Below are 17,096 nucleotides of genomic sequence, written 5' to 3'. Positions count from 1 at the left end.
GACTTACTTTGCTCTTGGAAATGGGAATGAAACCAAGGACAGAACCTAAACTCTTTAGGAAAAGCATCTTTGACCCTTTTGAAAAAGCTTTATTTACATATTTAAATTTAAATTATTTTATTTTTTAGTATGCAGGTGTGTGTGCATGCACGTGCATGTCATAACTAGAATATATTTTCTTTTATTATTTTTTATGAGGAGGTAGAGTTTGTTAAGATGAGATTTTAACATAGGTGTAGGTCAGGACATCAATAGAGAGACACTCGGGAAGAACAGAGTATACCCTAGTGTGAACGTGGGCTTCTCAAGAGAAAGTTGCTTCTGTGTCTTAACGACAGCCATATATACCATTAAAATATTCTATTTTGGATTGTGTACATGTGTGTGTACCTGTGTGGGGTATGTGTATGTGAGTGCAATGTCCACAGAGGCCAGAGGGGGGCACTGGATTCCCCTGGAGCTGGAGTTGTAGGCAGCTGTGAGACATCTGAGGTTGGGAATTTAACTCTGATCCTTTGGAGGAGCAGCAAGTCCTCTTAACTGCTGAGCCATCTCTCCAGCCCCAAGCCGTAGACATCATTCCGGTGGCATCTGGAGCTACAGCTCACATGGTTGCAAAGAAGCTTAGCTCCCTCCCCACGCCCAACCTAAAATAACTTTATACAGTCCCCACAAATGGACTTACTTGGTTGAACCATAAGGATATTTTAACAATAAGACAATTAACAAGTTATCATCAAAGAAGGATATTAAAATCATACTTTTAACTACACAGCATGTACTGATGTGCTGACACACCCCAATGAGGCTCATTATAAAGACAAATGTATTCATGACTTTAACTCAAATTATCTCTATATTTTATCTTGTACACTGAAAAATTGTTGGTGAACAGCTTGTTGTGGAAGGGGACATTGGACCGAAAGGCTAAAGAACATGTTTACCATGTGTGAGACCCTGGTTCTATCCCTAACACACACACACACACACATACACACACACACACACACACACCCTGGAGTCCAGAGACGCTGTGTTCTCTTGTCAGTTGTCAGTCAAATGTCCCCTTTTCCTTAGTCTCTTGTTCCTCTCCTTCCCCATTTTTAAAGGACCCAGCTAGGATACAAGTTAGAATCTTTCTTGACAGATATGGCCAGGTACTTGCCAATCAGAGTGAGTGTTGTGACCAATTAGAAGGGCCTTGGACTGTTCCAAGGTGAGACACAGTGACAGTCAGGCTGATGAGGGACAGCTTCTGTGGTTCAGGCAGGCTTTGCTGTAGGAGCAGTGACCCACCTGTCCCTTGTAGGGCTCACGGTCATGTGTTCCCACCATGAACACACTGCAGACTCCGTGCCCAGGATGCTGTCACTCAGTCTTGAATTTGTGCCCCCCCACTTGAGCTACTAGTTTAATGCCACCCCCATTTCCCTCTCCCTGTCCTCCTCCTCTGGCTTCTCCTCCAAAAACTCTTCTTTGGGGCTTATTTTGCTAGGTCCCTGGAAAGTCCTTTGGTAAGATGTTTGTCATTTACCTTTTACTTAAAGTTTAAAGCCCCCAAAGCCGTGCTGGAAGCAGCCACTCCTCTCTGTTTTCTTCCGTTGTTTCATTTTTGAAATGTGGCCGAAGTATTGGGTCTGGCCTCAAGGCAATCATCTTGACAATCGTATAAATTTTACAGCCTCAAGTATCACTTTTATGGTCAAATAGACAGCGGGCCAAAGACATTTAAGAATGTTACTAACAGCACACACGGTACAAGTGGGGAAGCCAAGATTTGGACTCAAAAATCTTCCCTCCCTAGCCCACATACTGCCATTGGGAGGGAGGAGCAAAAGCCCTTCACACTTCTAAGAGGTATTTCTCCTCAACTACAAGATCAGGAGGAGAAGGGAGAAGGGACAGGCACTTGACAGAGCAGGCAGAACATCAGGGCTGTGACAATGTACACTCTGGGACTGTGTACACCATTGGCCTCTCTGGCCTCAGGTCCCAAAGATTGCCTTGCATCCTCTGTGATCAGCTGGGAAAATGAGACACAGTGTAGATGTGATGGTTACTGTTCAATGTCAACTTAGCAGAATCTACAATCTCGTGGGGACGAGCCTCTGGGCATGTCTAGGGAGCAGTCTCTTGGTTAGAATTACCCAAGGTGGAGGATCTGTCTGTGGTGGGCGGCACTGGTCCCTGGCTGGGATTCTGGAATGTATGTATGGAGAAAGGGAACTGAGTTGCAGCCAGCATTCATTGCTGCCGGCTTCCAGACTGTGGGTGGGGGTGTGGCCGGTGGATTCAAGCTCTCAGTGGCGGACTTCCTCATCACAATGGACTGTATGTACCTCTAACTGTGAGCCACAGAAAGACGGTCTCTCTGAAGCTGCCTTTGTCAGTATTTGTCACAGCAATAGGAAAAAGCCAAAAACAAAAAAACCAAAGACAGTGGGCAAGGCCACTTGAGAAGCAGTGGCAACCTTGAGTGGGGTTGTTGGGGAAGGAACTGAGGAGGGTCCCACAGCTGCTGGAGTAAGGCCCTGGCTGCTTGTACTCCAGGGTCAGGGAGTCACCTCCGTGGAACTTGGCAGTCAGCTCTCGTGCCCAGAGCTTAAGTTCTAGGGGCGGGTGCTGTGCCCGGCACAGTGGCTGGCGCAGGGAAGAGTGCTTTGAAACCTTTCCGTGAGTTTTCATTATGTTTTCTGGTAAGTGGTTCTCCAGCTACTCCTGAACACATCTGAGGATCTTATGACCCCAGGACTCAGAGTCCCACCTCCAGGGGAATTCTGAGTTGAGGGAGGCTGAAGATGAGAAAATATTAGGGCTTTAAAAGCACTCCTACCTCCACTGTCCAGCTGGAGCCATAAAAGGAGCCTGAGAAGGATATGGTGCAAGAAATTAGAGAAATTGGTCTGTGGGTTTGACAGATGGATGGGGAAATGGTGTGTGTGTGTGTGTGTGTGTATCTGTCTGTCTGTCTGTCTGTCTGCTGGTAAGCACTGTAAAGAAGAGTAGAGTGGGAGAGGGAGACAGGGACCAGCTGTGTGAGGTGTGAGGTGCAGCACATCTTTGTACATGCACACCAACCTTTCCAGTCCTGCTTTGCAATCCTGTCTGCAATCCCTCCATCAATCTGCCAGCTGTTTACAAGGATTGCTTTGCCCGGGCACTTTACAGGGTGATGATCTCTTTCCCAAAAGCTTCAGGCTAGGTGGATTGGAATTCTTTGGACCATTCTGTGCTTGTCTTAAACGGGAAGCTCAGCAGGTAGCTAGGAACGCTCATCCCCAGGAGCTCTGCAGAGCAGGGCATGCTGGGGCTGCTGGGATCTTCAGGCCTCAGTTGAGCCCCTCAGAGAGCTATCCCTTCCTTCCTGTCCATGCTCCTCATTTCTCCCCCACTCTTTAGTGGTGCTTCTTGGGCCTCCCTCGGGATGGGGCCTCCTCCCTGTTTTGGCTCCAAAGGCAATTTCATCACTCCACTGTTTATAGCCTTTGCAAGGAATCTGGGATGATTTAAATGAAGCCTGGCTGACACCAGCCTTCAGCAAACACCCCTCCCATAGCAGCTTTGCCACACCCTTGCTCCCCTGGTGAGAGCCCCTCAAATTGCTTGCCATTAACAAAGAGAGTCACTAAGGACCACCACTTTCCAGAACTGTAAGAACTGGCTCATGGAGGAGAGGGACAGCGGCTTGCCCGGAGCCCAGTCCTCTTTAGACAGTGGATCCCGAGCGTTGGCCCTCTTCCCCGTGATGACATCTCAGCTCTGTAACTCATATTCCTCTCTAGTCCCCAAAGAGGGTTTCTCTTTTTCCTAACCCCTGACTTCCTGCTGTCCAGTGTAGAGTCCTGCCCTGGGGGTTTCTGATTGGCCTATATCTGGAACACTTGGGCAACTTGCCACGTTAGCCCCTCTCACTTTAATGAGAACATAATCCGAAGCATTTGTGGGGCCCCCTCAAGCCAAGCCTTTTGTTAAGTACAAAGTCGATATGTTTATGTCTCACTGAGCTTGGTTCTGGTTGGAGACTAGATGAACATACAGACAGTGAGCAAAGCTGAGGGGGAGAGAGAGTTAAGCCTGGTGAGAATATGGATGGGAGGTAGACAGGAGGCAGGACACAGCCCTAGCGCTTCACCTCCCCATCCTCCCAGCCTTCTGGGGCATGCTGGCTCCGTGTTGGGGATATAGATCTCAGAAGGGGGCTTAGATCTCAGAAGGGGGCTTACAAGTCAGAGTCACTGCTATCCCATTACAAAGACCCAAGGGTAGTAGTAATGGCTTCTTCATGTCCAGGAGTCTGGAGCCAGACCCCAGCACACATGTGCCATCTACAGAGTTGCCAGGAGATCTACTAGGACCCTTCCACCCAGGCCTGCCATCCTTCACCCATCAGAACTCCCAGCAAGAGCCGGGTGGTGGTGGTGCATGCCTTTAATCCCAGCACTTGGGAGGCAGAAGCAGGCAGATTTCTGAGTTCAAGGCCAGCCTGGTCTACAGAGTGAGTTCCAGGACAGCCAGGGCTACACAGAGAAACCCTGTCTCTGGGGGGGGAAAAAAGAACTCCCAGCAAGGTGTCACCTCCTTCAGGTCAGGCCACCTTCCCCTGGGCTCCTGTCAGTCCAGGGCTGCTGCTGCTGCAGTGGTTGCCAGTAAAGGTAGTTTGTGGACTTTTGGTGAAGGCCTGAATGTTTTCTGCTGTTTTAACCACGAGTTCATTTTAATTTAAAAACAAATGGAGAGCAATCATTTAAAATATGGTTTCAATCTGTTTTATTCTTGGTATTGTCTATGGCCAGGGAAGTGTTGACACACCGGGTTTGCAAGAGCTTAACACAGGGATGGGAGGGGTGGAGGGTGGGGGGTGATGGGGGGTGGGAGGGTGGGGTTGAGGCTTGAACTGCCTGGAAATGGAAGGTGGGGGGAGGAGAGCCGAAGGAGGCAGCAGAGTTCAGGTGAGGCTTCCTTCCCTTCCACAGAGTTAGCCAGACACGGCAGAAGACATTCTTTTCCTTTAAATGGGAAGGGTTCCTGTTTGGGTGAGGAGTGGCAGTGCTGGGGACATGAATAGATGTGACATTTAGGACTTTGGGTTTGCCCGATGTTAGGGTGAACTCTCTGTAAAATGTAAAGGTTGTTGGGCATCTGGAAGAGCAAGGGGAGCCTTATTCTGATTGGACAGGGGTGTCTGGGCAGGCTAAGCTTCCAGGAAGGAGTAGCTTCCATCACAGGCCCAGATGTGCCTTCTCGTCCTCTCTTGTCACTGTCAGCATCTGGAATTGTTGGGGCTGGACTCGGAAGAGGACACTGGGTCACATAGACACATCTAAAGTCTTCATGAAGCCCCCCCAGAGAGACACCGAGGACGGCAAGGTGCTCTGGATATCGCACAGGGGCAAGCATCCGGAGGCCACAGGGATCCGAGCTGTGACCATGGAGTGCTTTCTGCTAGAGCAAACCAGCCAGGTGCTACTCTTCATGTGGCCCACATTGCAGGCCACATGCTTGGAAAAAAGGAAAAACCATCAAACAGTCTTCAAAGGCCAGCGTTGCAAGCCAGCTTCAAAATGTAACAGCAAACACTGCAGGTTGAAAGGGCCTCTGTTCAGCTGGTACCTGAGGGTGTAATCCCCAACTTCAGTGTCAGAAGGAAAGCCAGAGAGGAGGGGATTCCTTGTTTTTAAGCTTTTGCTTGCAAGAGCCAGGTAGAACATTGGGTTGCTAGGTGCATGTCTTGGCACCTGGTTGCAGTACCTGCTGACTTTCTTGGGGTTGAGCCTGGTTCAGCCTTTCCTTCTGTGGGTAGAAAACAACTTTGCTAACCATCTGCTAACTCAGCCACCATCACTGACCAGGAAATGTGTGACTGAGTCATCTTCCTTCTTTCCCTCTTCCTCTTCCCCCTCCTCCTCCTCCTCTCTTCTTCTTTAGACTGCATTCTTCGACAGGAGTTGGAAGGGGGGAGATTCGAGGAACTGAATAAAAGTTCTTTCTTTGCGCACTCCAAGGGACATATTGTGATAATTATCTTCAGCAGAGTTCATAGTGGGTTTTCCAAACAGCCAATTGGGACAGGGGAAAAAAAATAAAGATCTTGAGAGCCTTCTCAGGAGCCAATGCTATATTTAAAACTTCAGGATGGCTATAGTTTAAGGTTGGGAAATGCTATAATTAAGGTCTCAGGGTTGTTTTCTTCAAAAGCCTTCTGCTACTGCCCCTCTCCGTGGCTTTGTGGCTTCCTCTGAAGCCTGGTGGGAATCTTCTGTCCCTCTCAGCTCCGAGGAAGCCAGGCCTCTCCTTCAGAGCCTCATCCTCAGGGCAGCATGTTAGCCCTGACAGCCTTTCCACTCCTGCAGTTGCCTCTGGACTCTTAGCCGTCTCCACCACGATCTGTTGCTAGTCTGTCTGCCCTGTCTGCCCCTGCCTCCTCCCTTTGGGCCCTCCCTCTGTGAGAACTTGTTGTGTTCTTGGTGACTGTAGATGTTGTGAGTTCCATCTCACTATATCTTAAGCCTTCCTTTCTCTCAGCAATATACTCCCCTCTCGGGTTAGCCACTAAGGGCATTTTGGGTAACGCTGATTTTCATTGTAATCTTAACCGTAACCTAACACTAACCCTCTGAGAAGCCCAAATGTTACCCCATTTCTAAGCAGCTCCTCAGTGGGTGCCGTCACTTCTATTTGAGGGACACACTACAGCCTTTCCTGTTGCCCCTACAGCGCTTGTCTAGTAAGTACAAACAGCTCCCCCTCTACTCCCCGGAGTCCCAAGAATTTAGGGGGATTGGAGAAATGGGAGCCAGCAGTCTGCATGTTTCTTGTTGCCTCTCTGGTCTATGAAACGCTACCATTTCTCACTTCTCAAGGTCCCTGCTGCCTTTCCTGTGACACTGTCCCTCTCAGAGCCTCCTTGTCTTATGTGTACCACAGTGGCGGTGCCCTCTGGGTGCCAGGGATACTGTGAATGTGGCCAGGATGAGGTGACTAGCACGAGGCACACTCCGACGTAGACTAAGGGTGGCAGCCACTCTGGGTAGTGTTATTTTCCCAAACTCAGTCGCAGCTGTCATCCATTACCACATCCCACCCTCCCACCCCCATCACCCACAGGACTAATTTCCAACTTCCAAGAAATCCTTTTTACAAAGTGTGTCCACAGAACATGGTTCCAAAACATCCTTTGTGAGGGGAAAAAGGCTCTTAGCAAATATTTCAAAAAGTCTTGAGGGAAAAGGAACGGCATTTAAACGAATGTTTAATTTTGTGTTTCTCAGACTGACTTGACCTCAGAACTTCCGGTCAATCTGGAGAAACATGCATTGAGGATTCCTATGGAGTGGGGACTCAGAGGTGCTCTGTGTTAGGGAATGATGTTCTGAACAAAGCAGCGCTGGGCTGGGCTGCTCCTTCACTCTCTGCCGTGCCTGTGAGTGGAGACACTGAGGCTGAAGCTTCCTAGTTGAAAGCTGCAGGTCTCAGCCTGCCCACTCTCTGGAGCTCGACTGCCATCCTCCTGCATGAACGCCCTCCAGCTTCTCTCTTTGCACCCTGTCCCCATGCTTTCCCCAATCTCCACCACACCAATCCTGTACTCTCTACCCACAGCCCACCCAGCAGCTTAGCACAGGGTGGGAGAGACCATAGCTCTCTCCCAGGGAGGCTGTTGCTGCTCAGCCTGCTTACTCTGGGCTGTGGAAGACTTCCCCCACCCCAGGTAGCAGAAGTTCTGAAAAGACCAACCTCACTGGAGTACCGACTCCTTTGTTTTTCACTGGCTCCCTTAAAACATCTGCATGTCTGTCGCTCAAGCAAGCACAAGTGAACAGGATGGGGGTGGGGGGAGGAGGAAGGGGAGGGACCCCGAGTATTTAGAGCAGTTTTCAGTTAGCCATATGCAAATGAACATGTGTCCCTTTGATCCTGTGTCCCTGCTTGGAACTTTCCTAAGAGGATAAGTACACAGCCAGCAAAAGTGACCATAGAGTTGACTGCAGGTTGCTGTAATAAACCTGAATAGAAATGGGGATGGCCTCAAATACCCTTGAATAAGATTTTGATTAAACGATTGTAGAATTATACTATAGAACATTACAAACATTGAAAAATGTAGATTTATGTTTATTACCTGGGGAAAATGAATGCATCCTCTATCTACCCCCCCCAACACACACATACACACATCCCACCCAGGAGCTGAGGATGGAACCCAGGGTCTTGCCTTTTCTAAATAAGCGCTCAACCCCCGAGCTCTAAGTCCCCAACCCCGCCCCCATTTTGCATCCTTTAAAGAAATTCTTTTTTGTTGTTGTTGTTATTTGTTTTTATTTTTTTGGTTTTTTTTGGATTTGTTTTTTTTCGAGACAGGGTTTCTCTGTGTAGCCCTGGCTGTCCTGGAACTCACTCTGTAGACCTGGCTGGCCTTGAATTCAGAAATCCACCTGCCTCTGCCTCCCAGAGTGCTGGGATCACAGGCGTGCGCCACCACCGCCCGGCAAGAAATTCTTTAAAAATAATTTCATGCTGGAGATTGGATCCAGAGCTTTACAAATGTCAAGCACAAGTTTTACCACAAGCCCCAGCCCCACCCCCACCCCCACCCCATCACCTTTTGTTAATTTAACAAACTACGCATAGAGCTGGTGAGATGGCTCAGCGGGTAAAGGCACTTGCTGCCAATCCTGAGAATCCCCAGGTAAATTTCCGGAACCTGAAGTTGTCCTTCATCCTCTCCACCTGAGCTATGGTGTGCGGACGGTAAAATGCACTGCTCACCCCACCAAACAATAAAGTTTACAATGTAAAAATAGCAAAACTGTGCAAGACAGAGTAATATGGATAGCATCTTTTTTTATCTTTGTGGGGGAAGGCTCAATATGCACATATAAAATTTTACAGGATATATCCAGCATGTCTGGCTACCTGTCAACTCTGGGGTGTTGGATTTCCTAAGTGACGTATTTCCCTCCTCCCTTCTGAAGTTTTTGAATTTGTGAATTGACTAAGTACATGTCCAAGTCTTCTGGATCCTTCTTCGTACCTTTGACAGGGTCTCCCACTCTTCCTCTGACACCTTGTCCCTGCTCTTTCCCCTTTCTGTCTGTCCCTGTTTTCCCATGACTGCTGGCCATCTCCTCAGGCCCAGCCTCATTGCTCCTCCTGACACTCTCACACCGAGGCCTCTGCACCTTCCTCTCACTCCCCTCAGTGCAGCCCTGTTGGGGTTGACCTATGCGCTCGCTGTTTTGTGCCCCAAGATCGGGTTGCAGTCTGAATGGACGTGGTCATGGTATTGACCAGTGTGCTGTAAAGAATGCGCCCTACAAATCCCTGGTTGGGTAATAAAAGCCTAGAGCCTGTGACAGGGCTCAGTAAAATTATTACATCACAGACCGGCCTCCTCACAGCCTCCTCTTGCTTCCCCCTCTCAACGCCATGCCTGTGTTCTAAACCGTGCCTTGGGTTCCATCATAACTTGTTCCTCTCTCCTCTAAAAGTAGAGATTTCCCAACACAGGATCAAGTTGTAAGAGGAAGAGCCTAGTGAGACCGGTCAAATGCGCCCTGTCAAGCCCCTCAGGTTCTCCAAGAACCCTGGCATCTAACACCGGTCAACACACTAAATAGAAGCATGCAGTTTTATCAGTGTCTCGGGCTCAGCTCTGAGGATATCATGGTGTGATTCTTGGTTTAAAAGCTCTCAGCCCAGTGGGTGCTGAAGGCTAACACACATACAATGAATACGAGCTCTCTTGAGTGTCAGGGAATGGACAGAGAGAAATGCTTCTGAAACCCCGTACCCTGATACCTTCCTGAGGTATCATCCAGACATTTGATTGGAGGACTGAGGCTGTGGAGTGCAGTGGTGAGGCCAGTCAGTGCTATACTGTGATGACCTCACATACACATATCACACAGATGCACACATACAGACATACACACATGCATACACACACAACACACACACACCACACAGATGCACACATACAGACATATACACATTCACACATGCATACACACACATCACACACATATACACATCACACAGATACGACATACACACAGTCACATGCAACACACACATACACACACAACACACACACACATATATATACATACATATACAGACACAAACACACATATACACACAATACTCACACATACACACACAACACACCTGCACACATAACACACATATACGCATGCACACACATATACAACACACACATACACATGCACACACAACACACACATACATGCACACATACATATACATATATACACACATACACACATACACAACACACACAACACATGTGCACACACATACACACAACACACATACACATGTTCACACACATACACACACAACACACATACACATATATACACATATATACACATACACAGACACAAACATACATTTACACATAATACACATACATACATAACATACAGACACACATAACACACATATACACATATATGGACATATACACAATACTCACATATACACACACAACACACACATACACACATGCACACACACAAACATACGCACATATACACACATAACACACACACAAAGGGCATATCATAATTGAATGCAGATGGAGTATGTGCAAGAGTTCAGTGCCCATCAGACCACCCCGATGCCAGTTCTACCACCCAGGCCAGCTGTGGGTCCATGGAAACTGCCAAGCTTCTACCAGCGCCCATTGTAAAGCAGTGTGCGTTGTCCTCTTTCACAAATTAGTTCAGAGATTTGGCCTTACAGCTACACCAGATGGATAGCAGGGTGACATTTGTGTGGTTTGGAGCTGGTGTCTGCGGCTCCTGGATCAGTTGGTGGCTCTCTGCACCGTTGTGCAGTTAGCTCCCTGTTTTTGACCCTAGTCTCCTTTCTGAGCCCAGAGTTCTGGGGATGGCGGGCGGGCGTCGCCTGGTGCCTCACGAATAAGCGACCTTTTCCAAGGCAAGCCGAGGAGTGGCCTCCAGGGTGCAGATCATTTCTCAGCCTTTTGGCCAAAATCAAATGTCAATCACAGGACTGTATTTTTGTTTTACTCATTTAGCCCACATGTAGGACTGCACACCATGTGTGTGACTGGTGAATGCAGAGGGCAGAAGAGGACATCGAATCTCCTGGAACTGGAGTTCCAAACAGCTGTGAGTCTCCACCTGGGTGCTAGGAATCAAAGGCAGGGCTCTGGAAGAGCATCCATCACTCCCAACCGCTGAGCTGTCTCTCCAGCCCCACAGGCTGAGGTTTTGCAGCCTTCTTTCTTGCTTCTCCCTTGCTGTGTTTCAGGATCTGCTCTCCTGAGTTTTGGGGAATGGCTTGCTCCTCTAGAGCTGGGGAGTGGTGGAGCCTGGCTCGGAGGGACAGAGATGCACACCAAACACGTGCTTCCCACCACCATCCACCACATCACTTCTGCTCGCCAAGTGGTACCGGGGCCCAGAGCTCCTCGTCCTCAGGGAGCACTAGTGGGGAGCACGGAGAACCAGAGATGGAAATGGCAGAAACAGAACTGGCGATCTTATGTGGGTTGCAGATTGGGTGTCTTGTTTTCACCTTTACAGCCAGCCAGGCTGCTTCCGGAGGCTCTGGGAGAGCTCTCCTTTCAAGCCCTGTCACAGGTGGCTGCTAATGGCTTACAAGTCAGTGGGAAACTCTGAGGTGGGCTTGTCACTAAGAGACTGGTGGCAGCTGCTAGCTTCTAGGCTTATGTGTTAGAGAGAGGCCAGGTGCCAGCTTACATAAAAAGACACGGCTAGCTGAGAGGCCCCGTCAGCCACTGTCAGGCAGGGACGGACACACACACACACACATACACACATACACACACACATAAATACACACACATACACACACACATAAATACATACACACATACACACACACACACACACACCGCCCCTCATCCACCCTCAGCAGAAACATCTTGGCAGCCAGAGCAGGGACCTGACACTGGGGTGCTCAACAGGCCCGTCTTCTGGTTTAAATTCTATCCTCACCATGGCTCCCTCTCTCCACAAAACATCACATCACTATTTGCTTTGAGCAGGGGACTGTGTTTTTTTGCCAGCAGATGTAATTGGAAGATTGGTGGGGCCTTGGAGGATGGAGAAAAACCAGCCTCCCTTGGGGAAGGGCCTCTTTGGAAAGTGTCCCCCCACCCTCCGCCTCAGGGCTGAGGGGCACCATGCTTTTCACACTCCAGTGAGAAAAAGCTTCACTCTGAAGATCCCAAAAGTCAAATATTTGCTGTTTTGATCTACCCTGCTCTTTCCATCCTGTAGGAGATGGTGGAGGCCCTTTCTGGCTACTGGGGAGAAGGGCATGCTGGGAGTCAATCATTTTCTCTCCTGGCAGCTCTGCCACCCCTTGAGGCCCTGGGGTGTCACAGGAAGTCATTGAGGGTTTCCAAAGAGCTACCCTGAGGTTTGCAGAGGGAAGTTTTCCTGGAGTCTGGGGGAGGCAGCAAGCTTGGAGCAGGAGTGAGCAGGCAGTAGCCACACTTGCCTCAGTTCTATCCCGGGGACCTCCTGAGACATCTTCATCCGCACTTGCTCTTTCTGCCCCAGCACAGGCTTTCGGGCCCACCTTTGCCTCTTTTTATTTTATCTGCAGTGGGATGGGTCAATGCACTCTGAAAAGTGCAGCATCTTAGCATCATCTGCGCAAGGTCCAGGGCAGGCGGTGGCCCCGTGGACTACAATACTGTGTGTCCTCAGTAGCTCAGAAAATAGCCTGTCCCAGGGCTAGGGCTAGGAGGAGAGAGCTTCAGGGATGCAGCAGCTAGAAGCAAGGACTCATGGGCAACACCCCAGGGCTGGTCACAACTGCTCTGCTCACCCTAGTCAACCTTGGTCCTGTGGAGTCACTGGAAAGCATGGGCAGATGGTACCAGAGGCCAGAGGGAAGGAACCAGAAAGGCATCAGTCTCTTCTGAGAACCAGAGCTCTATAGACCTTTTGGCTGGCAACGAGTGGTAACAGGTTGCTGTTCCATTCTACTAGCCCATAGCTAGTAAATACCTGGGACTCAATGCAAAATGAAAGGGAGGGGGGAGAATCCTTGCTTAAAACATTATGCGTTTCAAAATGCCATCAGTGGGACCATTGTGGGACCAAGTGTGGGTCCCACCGGAGCACCGAACATGCGGCCCATGGAGCAAGTCGGAGAGTGTGTGCAGGGTTCTTTCTTGAATACGCAGTCCTTGGCTACCAAAGACACAAACCCCCTCTGCTCCAGTTGAAGCAGGCTTGACAAATGGAGCCTGATCTCCTGTCACAACTGTCCCTTCTCAGCCACACAGGATAGCTTTGGAGCCCTGAACACCATTCCAAAGGTCCCCTTAGGAAGTTAGAGGTAGTAAAATTGTCCCTGGGCTTCGAGGGGAGAGTTCCCAAAGGAATCAGAGAGAGCACCCCCCACCTCATGACCCGGAAGGGAGCTCTCCAGGACCCAGGAAGGGCAGCTTGGAATCATGAAGGGTTTTCTCTTCCATTCTAAGTCTGTCTGGCCCTCAGGGCTTGCTCAGTAGATCTGTCCCCAAATCAGAGGTCAGGGAGTGTCAGACAGGGTTCCGACCACAAGGACTCCGGACTCCATGGGGCTCTGACTTACTGTATGGTTGCCTTGAGGGGAAGGGAACGGAGTTGGTGGAAGAGATGCAGCTTACACTTGGGTAGGGTCTGCAGGAGCCTCTGAGACGGAACTCAGAGACGGCTGCGATCCACACCAAGCATCCTTCTGTGCTCACTGGGGAAGCGGATCAGAATCTTCTCTGGACTTTACATTTGTTTTTAGGGGTGAACAACGGTGGTGAGGCCAGCGCTGCAAGGGCCCTGTGTGATGGTTCACTCTTCCTCTCTTCTCTTTCCCTCTCCTCTCTTCTCTTTTCCTGAACTTAGGGCTCTTTCTGTACCTTTCAGACTCCACCCCATCCTTCCTCACTACCTCTTCAGGGATAGTTGTTTTTTGTTTGTTTGTTTGTTTGTTTGTTTTTTTAAAGTCAGGGGCCCTGACCTGCAATATCTATTCTGGGGACTTTCAGCCCTCCTGCAGCCCAGGCGCCAGGGTGTCCCGGCCCGGGCCGTGTCTTGGGAGGAAGGATGGATGTTTTCTATGCTCCCAGGGAGTCTGCTTACCTTTCATGGTCCCTTCTGCGCCGGCCTCTGCAGGGCCCCGCGGCGCTCGAGTAGCCTTGGATGGAGCGGGAAGTCGGGGTCCTCCCCAGGCACCGACTGCCGCCCCTAGGTGCGGCCCGCGGGTCTGGGGCTTGCGTGGGGACACATGCGGCGCTGTGCCGCTGCTTAGGCGGCTTAGCAAGAGGAGGATCCCTGGGGTCGCAGGCTGGGGACGCCACGCTGCCCGCCGGAGCCGGGCGAGCTGTGCTGCCCCGCGCCCGCAGTTCTGGCCTCGCGCGCATCCCTCCCTCCGCCTCCCGCCCTCCCTCGTCGTCACCGCTTGGGCCCCGGCCCAGATCAACTTCCTTGATATTTTCAAAACTGCCGCTCCGTAGCCCTTTGTGCCCCTGGTGCACAAAGATGGGTGAGCGGTTTGCCACTCCAGGGGGACCGAGTGGTGGGCAGGGACCGGGACCCTGGATTTGAGTCCTGCATAGTTCCCTTGCCCATCTATAAAGCAGGAATTCTTGGGCATCGGCCTTCTGCCAACTGTTGGGTTTGCTCTAGTCTGCACTCCACATCCGTACACCTCTGCACAGCAAGCCTCCTCTTAACCTGGTCAACTCTAGTCGACACTCCTTGCTTGCTATAGTTCGGCCACTGCCAAGTTCAGTACCGTTGAATTTCTTGTCTGCAAGGGAGAACTGGGCCCTGAGCACCCCCAAATCCTACTACATGTGGCTGGGTCACTGGTGTAAAAGACACTAGAGGGAAAGCCACCTAAGACTTGAAGTTGACTCCTGTCATAAAAACCTCTTGGTGTGCCATTTTGCATTCAGTGAGCATAGGTTAACCCCACATTCTCCGGTCACCTCCCAGCTTCCAGATCCTGCCCCAAGTTGTGGGAGAAGGTGAGGAACACTTGTCAGTAAGGGCCAGAAAGCCAGCAATTAAGCAACAGCACAGAGATGTGGTGGACAGTCTGACGGCAAAGAGCAGGAACTCCAGAGGGAGGACAGCTCAGCCCGGTCTCCTGGCTGAAGAATGGAGACCGAAGATGCTAACATCAAGACTAACACTAAAGAAGCCAAACGGTGGAAGAGAGCTGGAACCCACCCCCCATTCCTCACACACACCCCCTGTATGCCCATCCCCCACCCTTCCCTCCTTGTCCCCTGGGCATCCCTGACACAGGAAGAAATTGTATTATGTGAATGGCCTCCCAGGCCAACACTTTTGGGGGTTTTCCCTCAGCTTGCTACCTCACTATCATTCTTGGTGGGGGGAGGTGGGTGGGTAGTGGGAGCTTTCCTCCCACTTTTTTTTTTGTTTGTTTAAATAAGCTTTATTTCTAACATATGTCCTGTTGCTGTCTTTACTGCCTCAGGACTCACACCCACCCCTGTAACACTCTGATTGCTAACAGCCCTGCTGCCCACTCTGCCCCTGAATGTCTTCCTCAGTTAAGGCTGGAATAAAGCGCTGGTGTGTGTGTGTGTGTGTGTGTGTGTGTAAGGAGAGACTGCTATTCACTCAGCAGACCAGTGAGCAAGGCTCTGTCACCTGTAGTCTGCTTGCCCTTGCCCTGGGAAGTTCACAGTTTGAGAAACGTGTGCCCCAACTATGTTAGAAGCACACTTGCTGGAAGGAGGGAGGCCAGGCACTAAGTCTGGGTTTCTGAGAATCATAACCTGTATGGGGGCGCTTCTTTGGAGGCACCAAGTAGACATTCCTACCCATCCAAAGAAACCATCTCGGTGGTTACCCGGCTATTAACTTGTTTGACCCTCTGTATTAGTTACTTCCCTGGGTACTGTGATGAGATAGGGATAAAACAGCTTAAGGAAAAAGGGGTTTGTTTGGGCTCCTGGGTTGAGCACAGTTCACCACAGAGGGGTAAAGAGCTGTGGCTTCTCCCGCTGTGGCCACTGCAAGGTGAGGCGTCTGGTCATTGGAAGCATCACATCACATGTAAGCACTGTGCCTACTCAAGAAGCAGGGAGAGCCGGAAGCTGGCGGCTTCCTCCTTCAGGAAGGAGCTCAGTTTCTCTCCTTCCCTTTCTGTTCCATCCAGGATCCCAGGCCCTGGGATGGTGCCACCCACATTTGGGGTGGTTCTTCTGGCCTCAATTAAGCCTCTCAGGAAGCACCCTCACAGACACCCACAGAAGTCTGACTCCTTGATGATTCTAGGTCCTGTCCAGTGACAAGATTGTGACAAGACTGACCACACACTCTCTTAGCAATCCTGTGAAGTAAACACCACCATTGTCTCCATGGAAAGGCTTTACTATGGTATAGTTAGCTTGCTAATAAGGTGGGAATGGTGGGATTTGAACCTGGGCAGGCTAAATCCAATGCTTGTTAAAGTACAGTGGAAAGTGCTTAGATATTTGTAGACAGAATGAGTTTTAAAAAGGAGCCCTTCATTTTATCCATGCTTTCTGTAGCTGGTGGGCAGATGGCATCACCCTTGCATGAGGGAGCAGGGAACGTCTCCCGGGGCCTTTCTGGGTCTGAGGATATTTACATCCTGGATATTGTTCTGCGCACACGGGGACAGCAATCATCACCCATGAGAGCTGGTGCTTCCGGTTGCAGATGGACCCTGGATGAACGCAGAAGGAGGAGGACCAGCCCTGAGGATGCAGAAGATAGTCCTCGCTCCAAAAGGACTCTGGGGAGAAGAACTCGGCTCTGTGGAGTGATGAGGAGGAGTTAGCAGAGAACAGGAGCTGACGATCTGTGTGGTTGAGAGTGAGAAGGAGAAGAGACCTGGCAGGAGCGGAGCCTTGCCACAAAGCAGTAGGGAGCACGGGGGCTACCGGAGTCCACACCAGCCTTTGGGCGAGCACTTTCAGCCGTGAGTTCAGGCACTTTCTACTCATAATGAAAGGGGTGCTCCCGGATCAGCTGGAACTCCTCCCACCAAAGATGAGGCTTCAAGGTCATTGGAGGTGTGGAAAA

General features: G+C 50.2%; 1 protein-coding gene across 3 annotated transcripts in view; it reads right to left on the bottom strand.

Moving 5' to 3' along the window:
- Positions 1-14,430, bottom strand: part of Scara3 (scavenger receptor class A member 3) — a 35,108-nt gene extending 20,678 nt beyond the window's left edge. For all 3 annotated transcript variants that reach the window (XM_052191158.1, XM_052191156.1, XM_052191157.1), the window contains exon 1: positions 14,151-14,430. Coding sequence is in view for 1 of the 3 variants with exons in the window: in XM_052191156.1 (XP_052047116.1) it covers positions 14,151-14,157 (7 nt within the window). In the remaining 2 variants the exon portion in view is untranslated. The remainder of the gene's footprint in view (positions 1-14,150) is intronic.
- Positions 14,431-17,096: the final 2,666 nt, after the last annotated feature.

Source organism: Apodemus sylvaticus, chromosome 8 (assembly GCF_947179515.1).
Source record: "Apodemus sylvaticus chromosome 8, mApoSyl1.1, whole genome shotgun sequence".
Taxonomy (NCBI): Eukaryota; Metazoa; Chordata; class Mammalia; order Rodentia; family Muridae; genus Apodemus; species Apodemus sylvaticus.
This window is presented reverse-complemented; position numbering and strand designations above follow the sequence as displayed.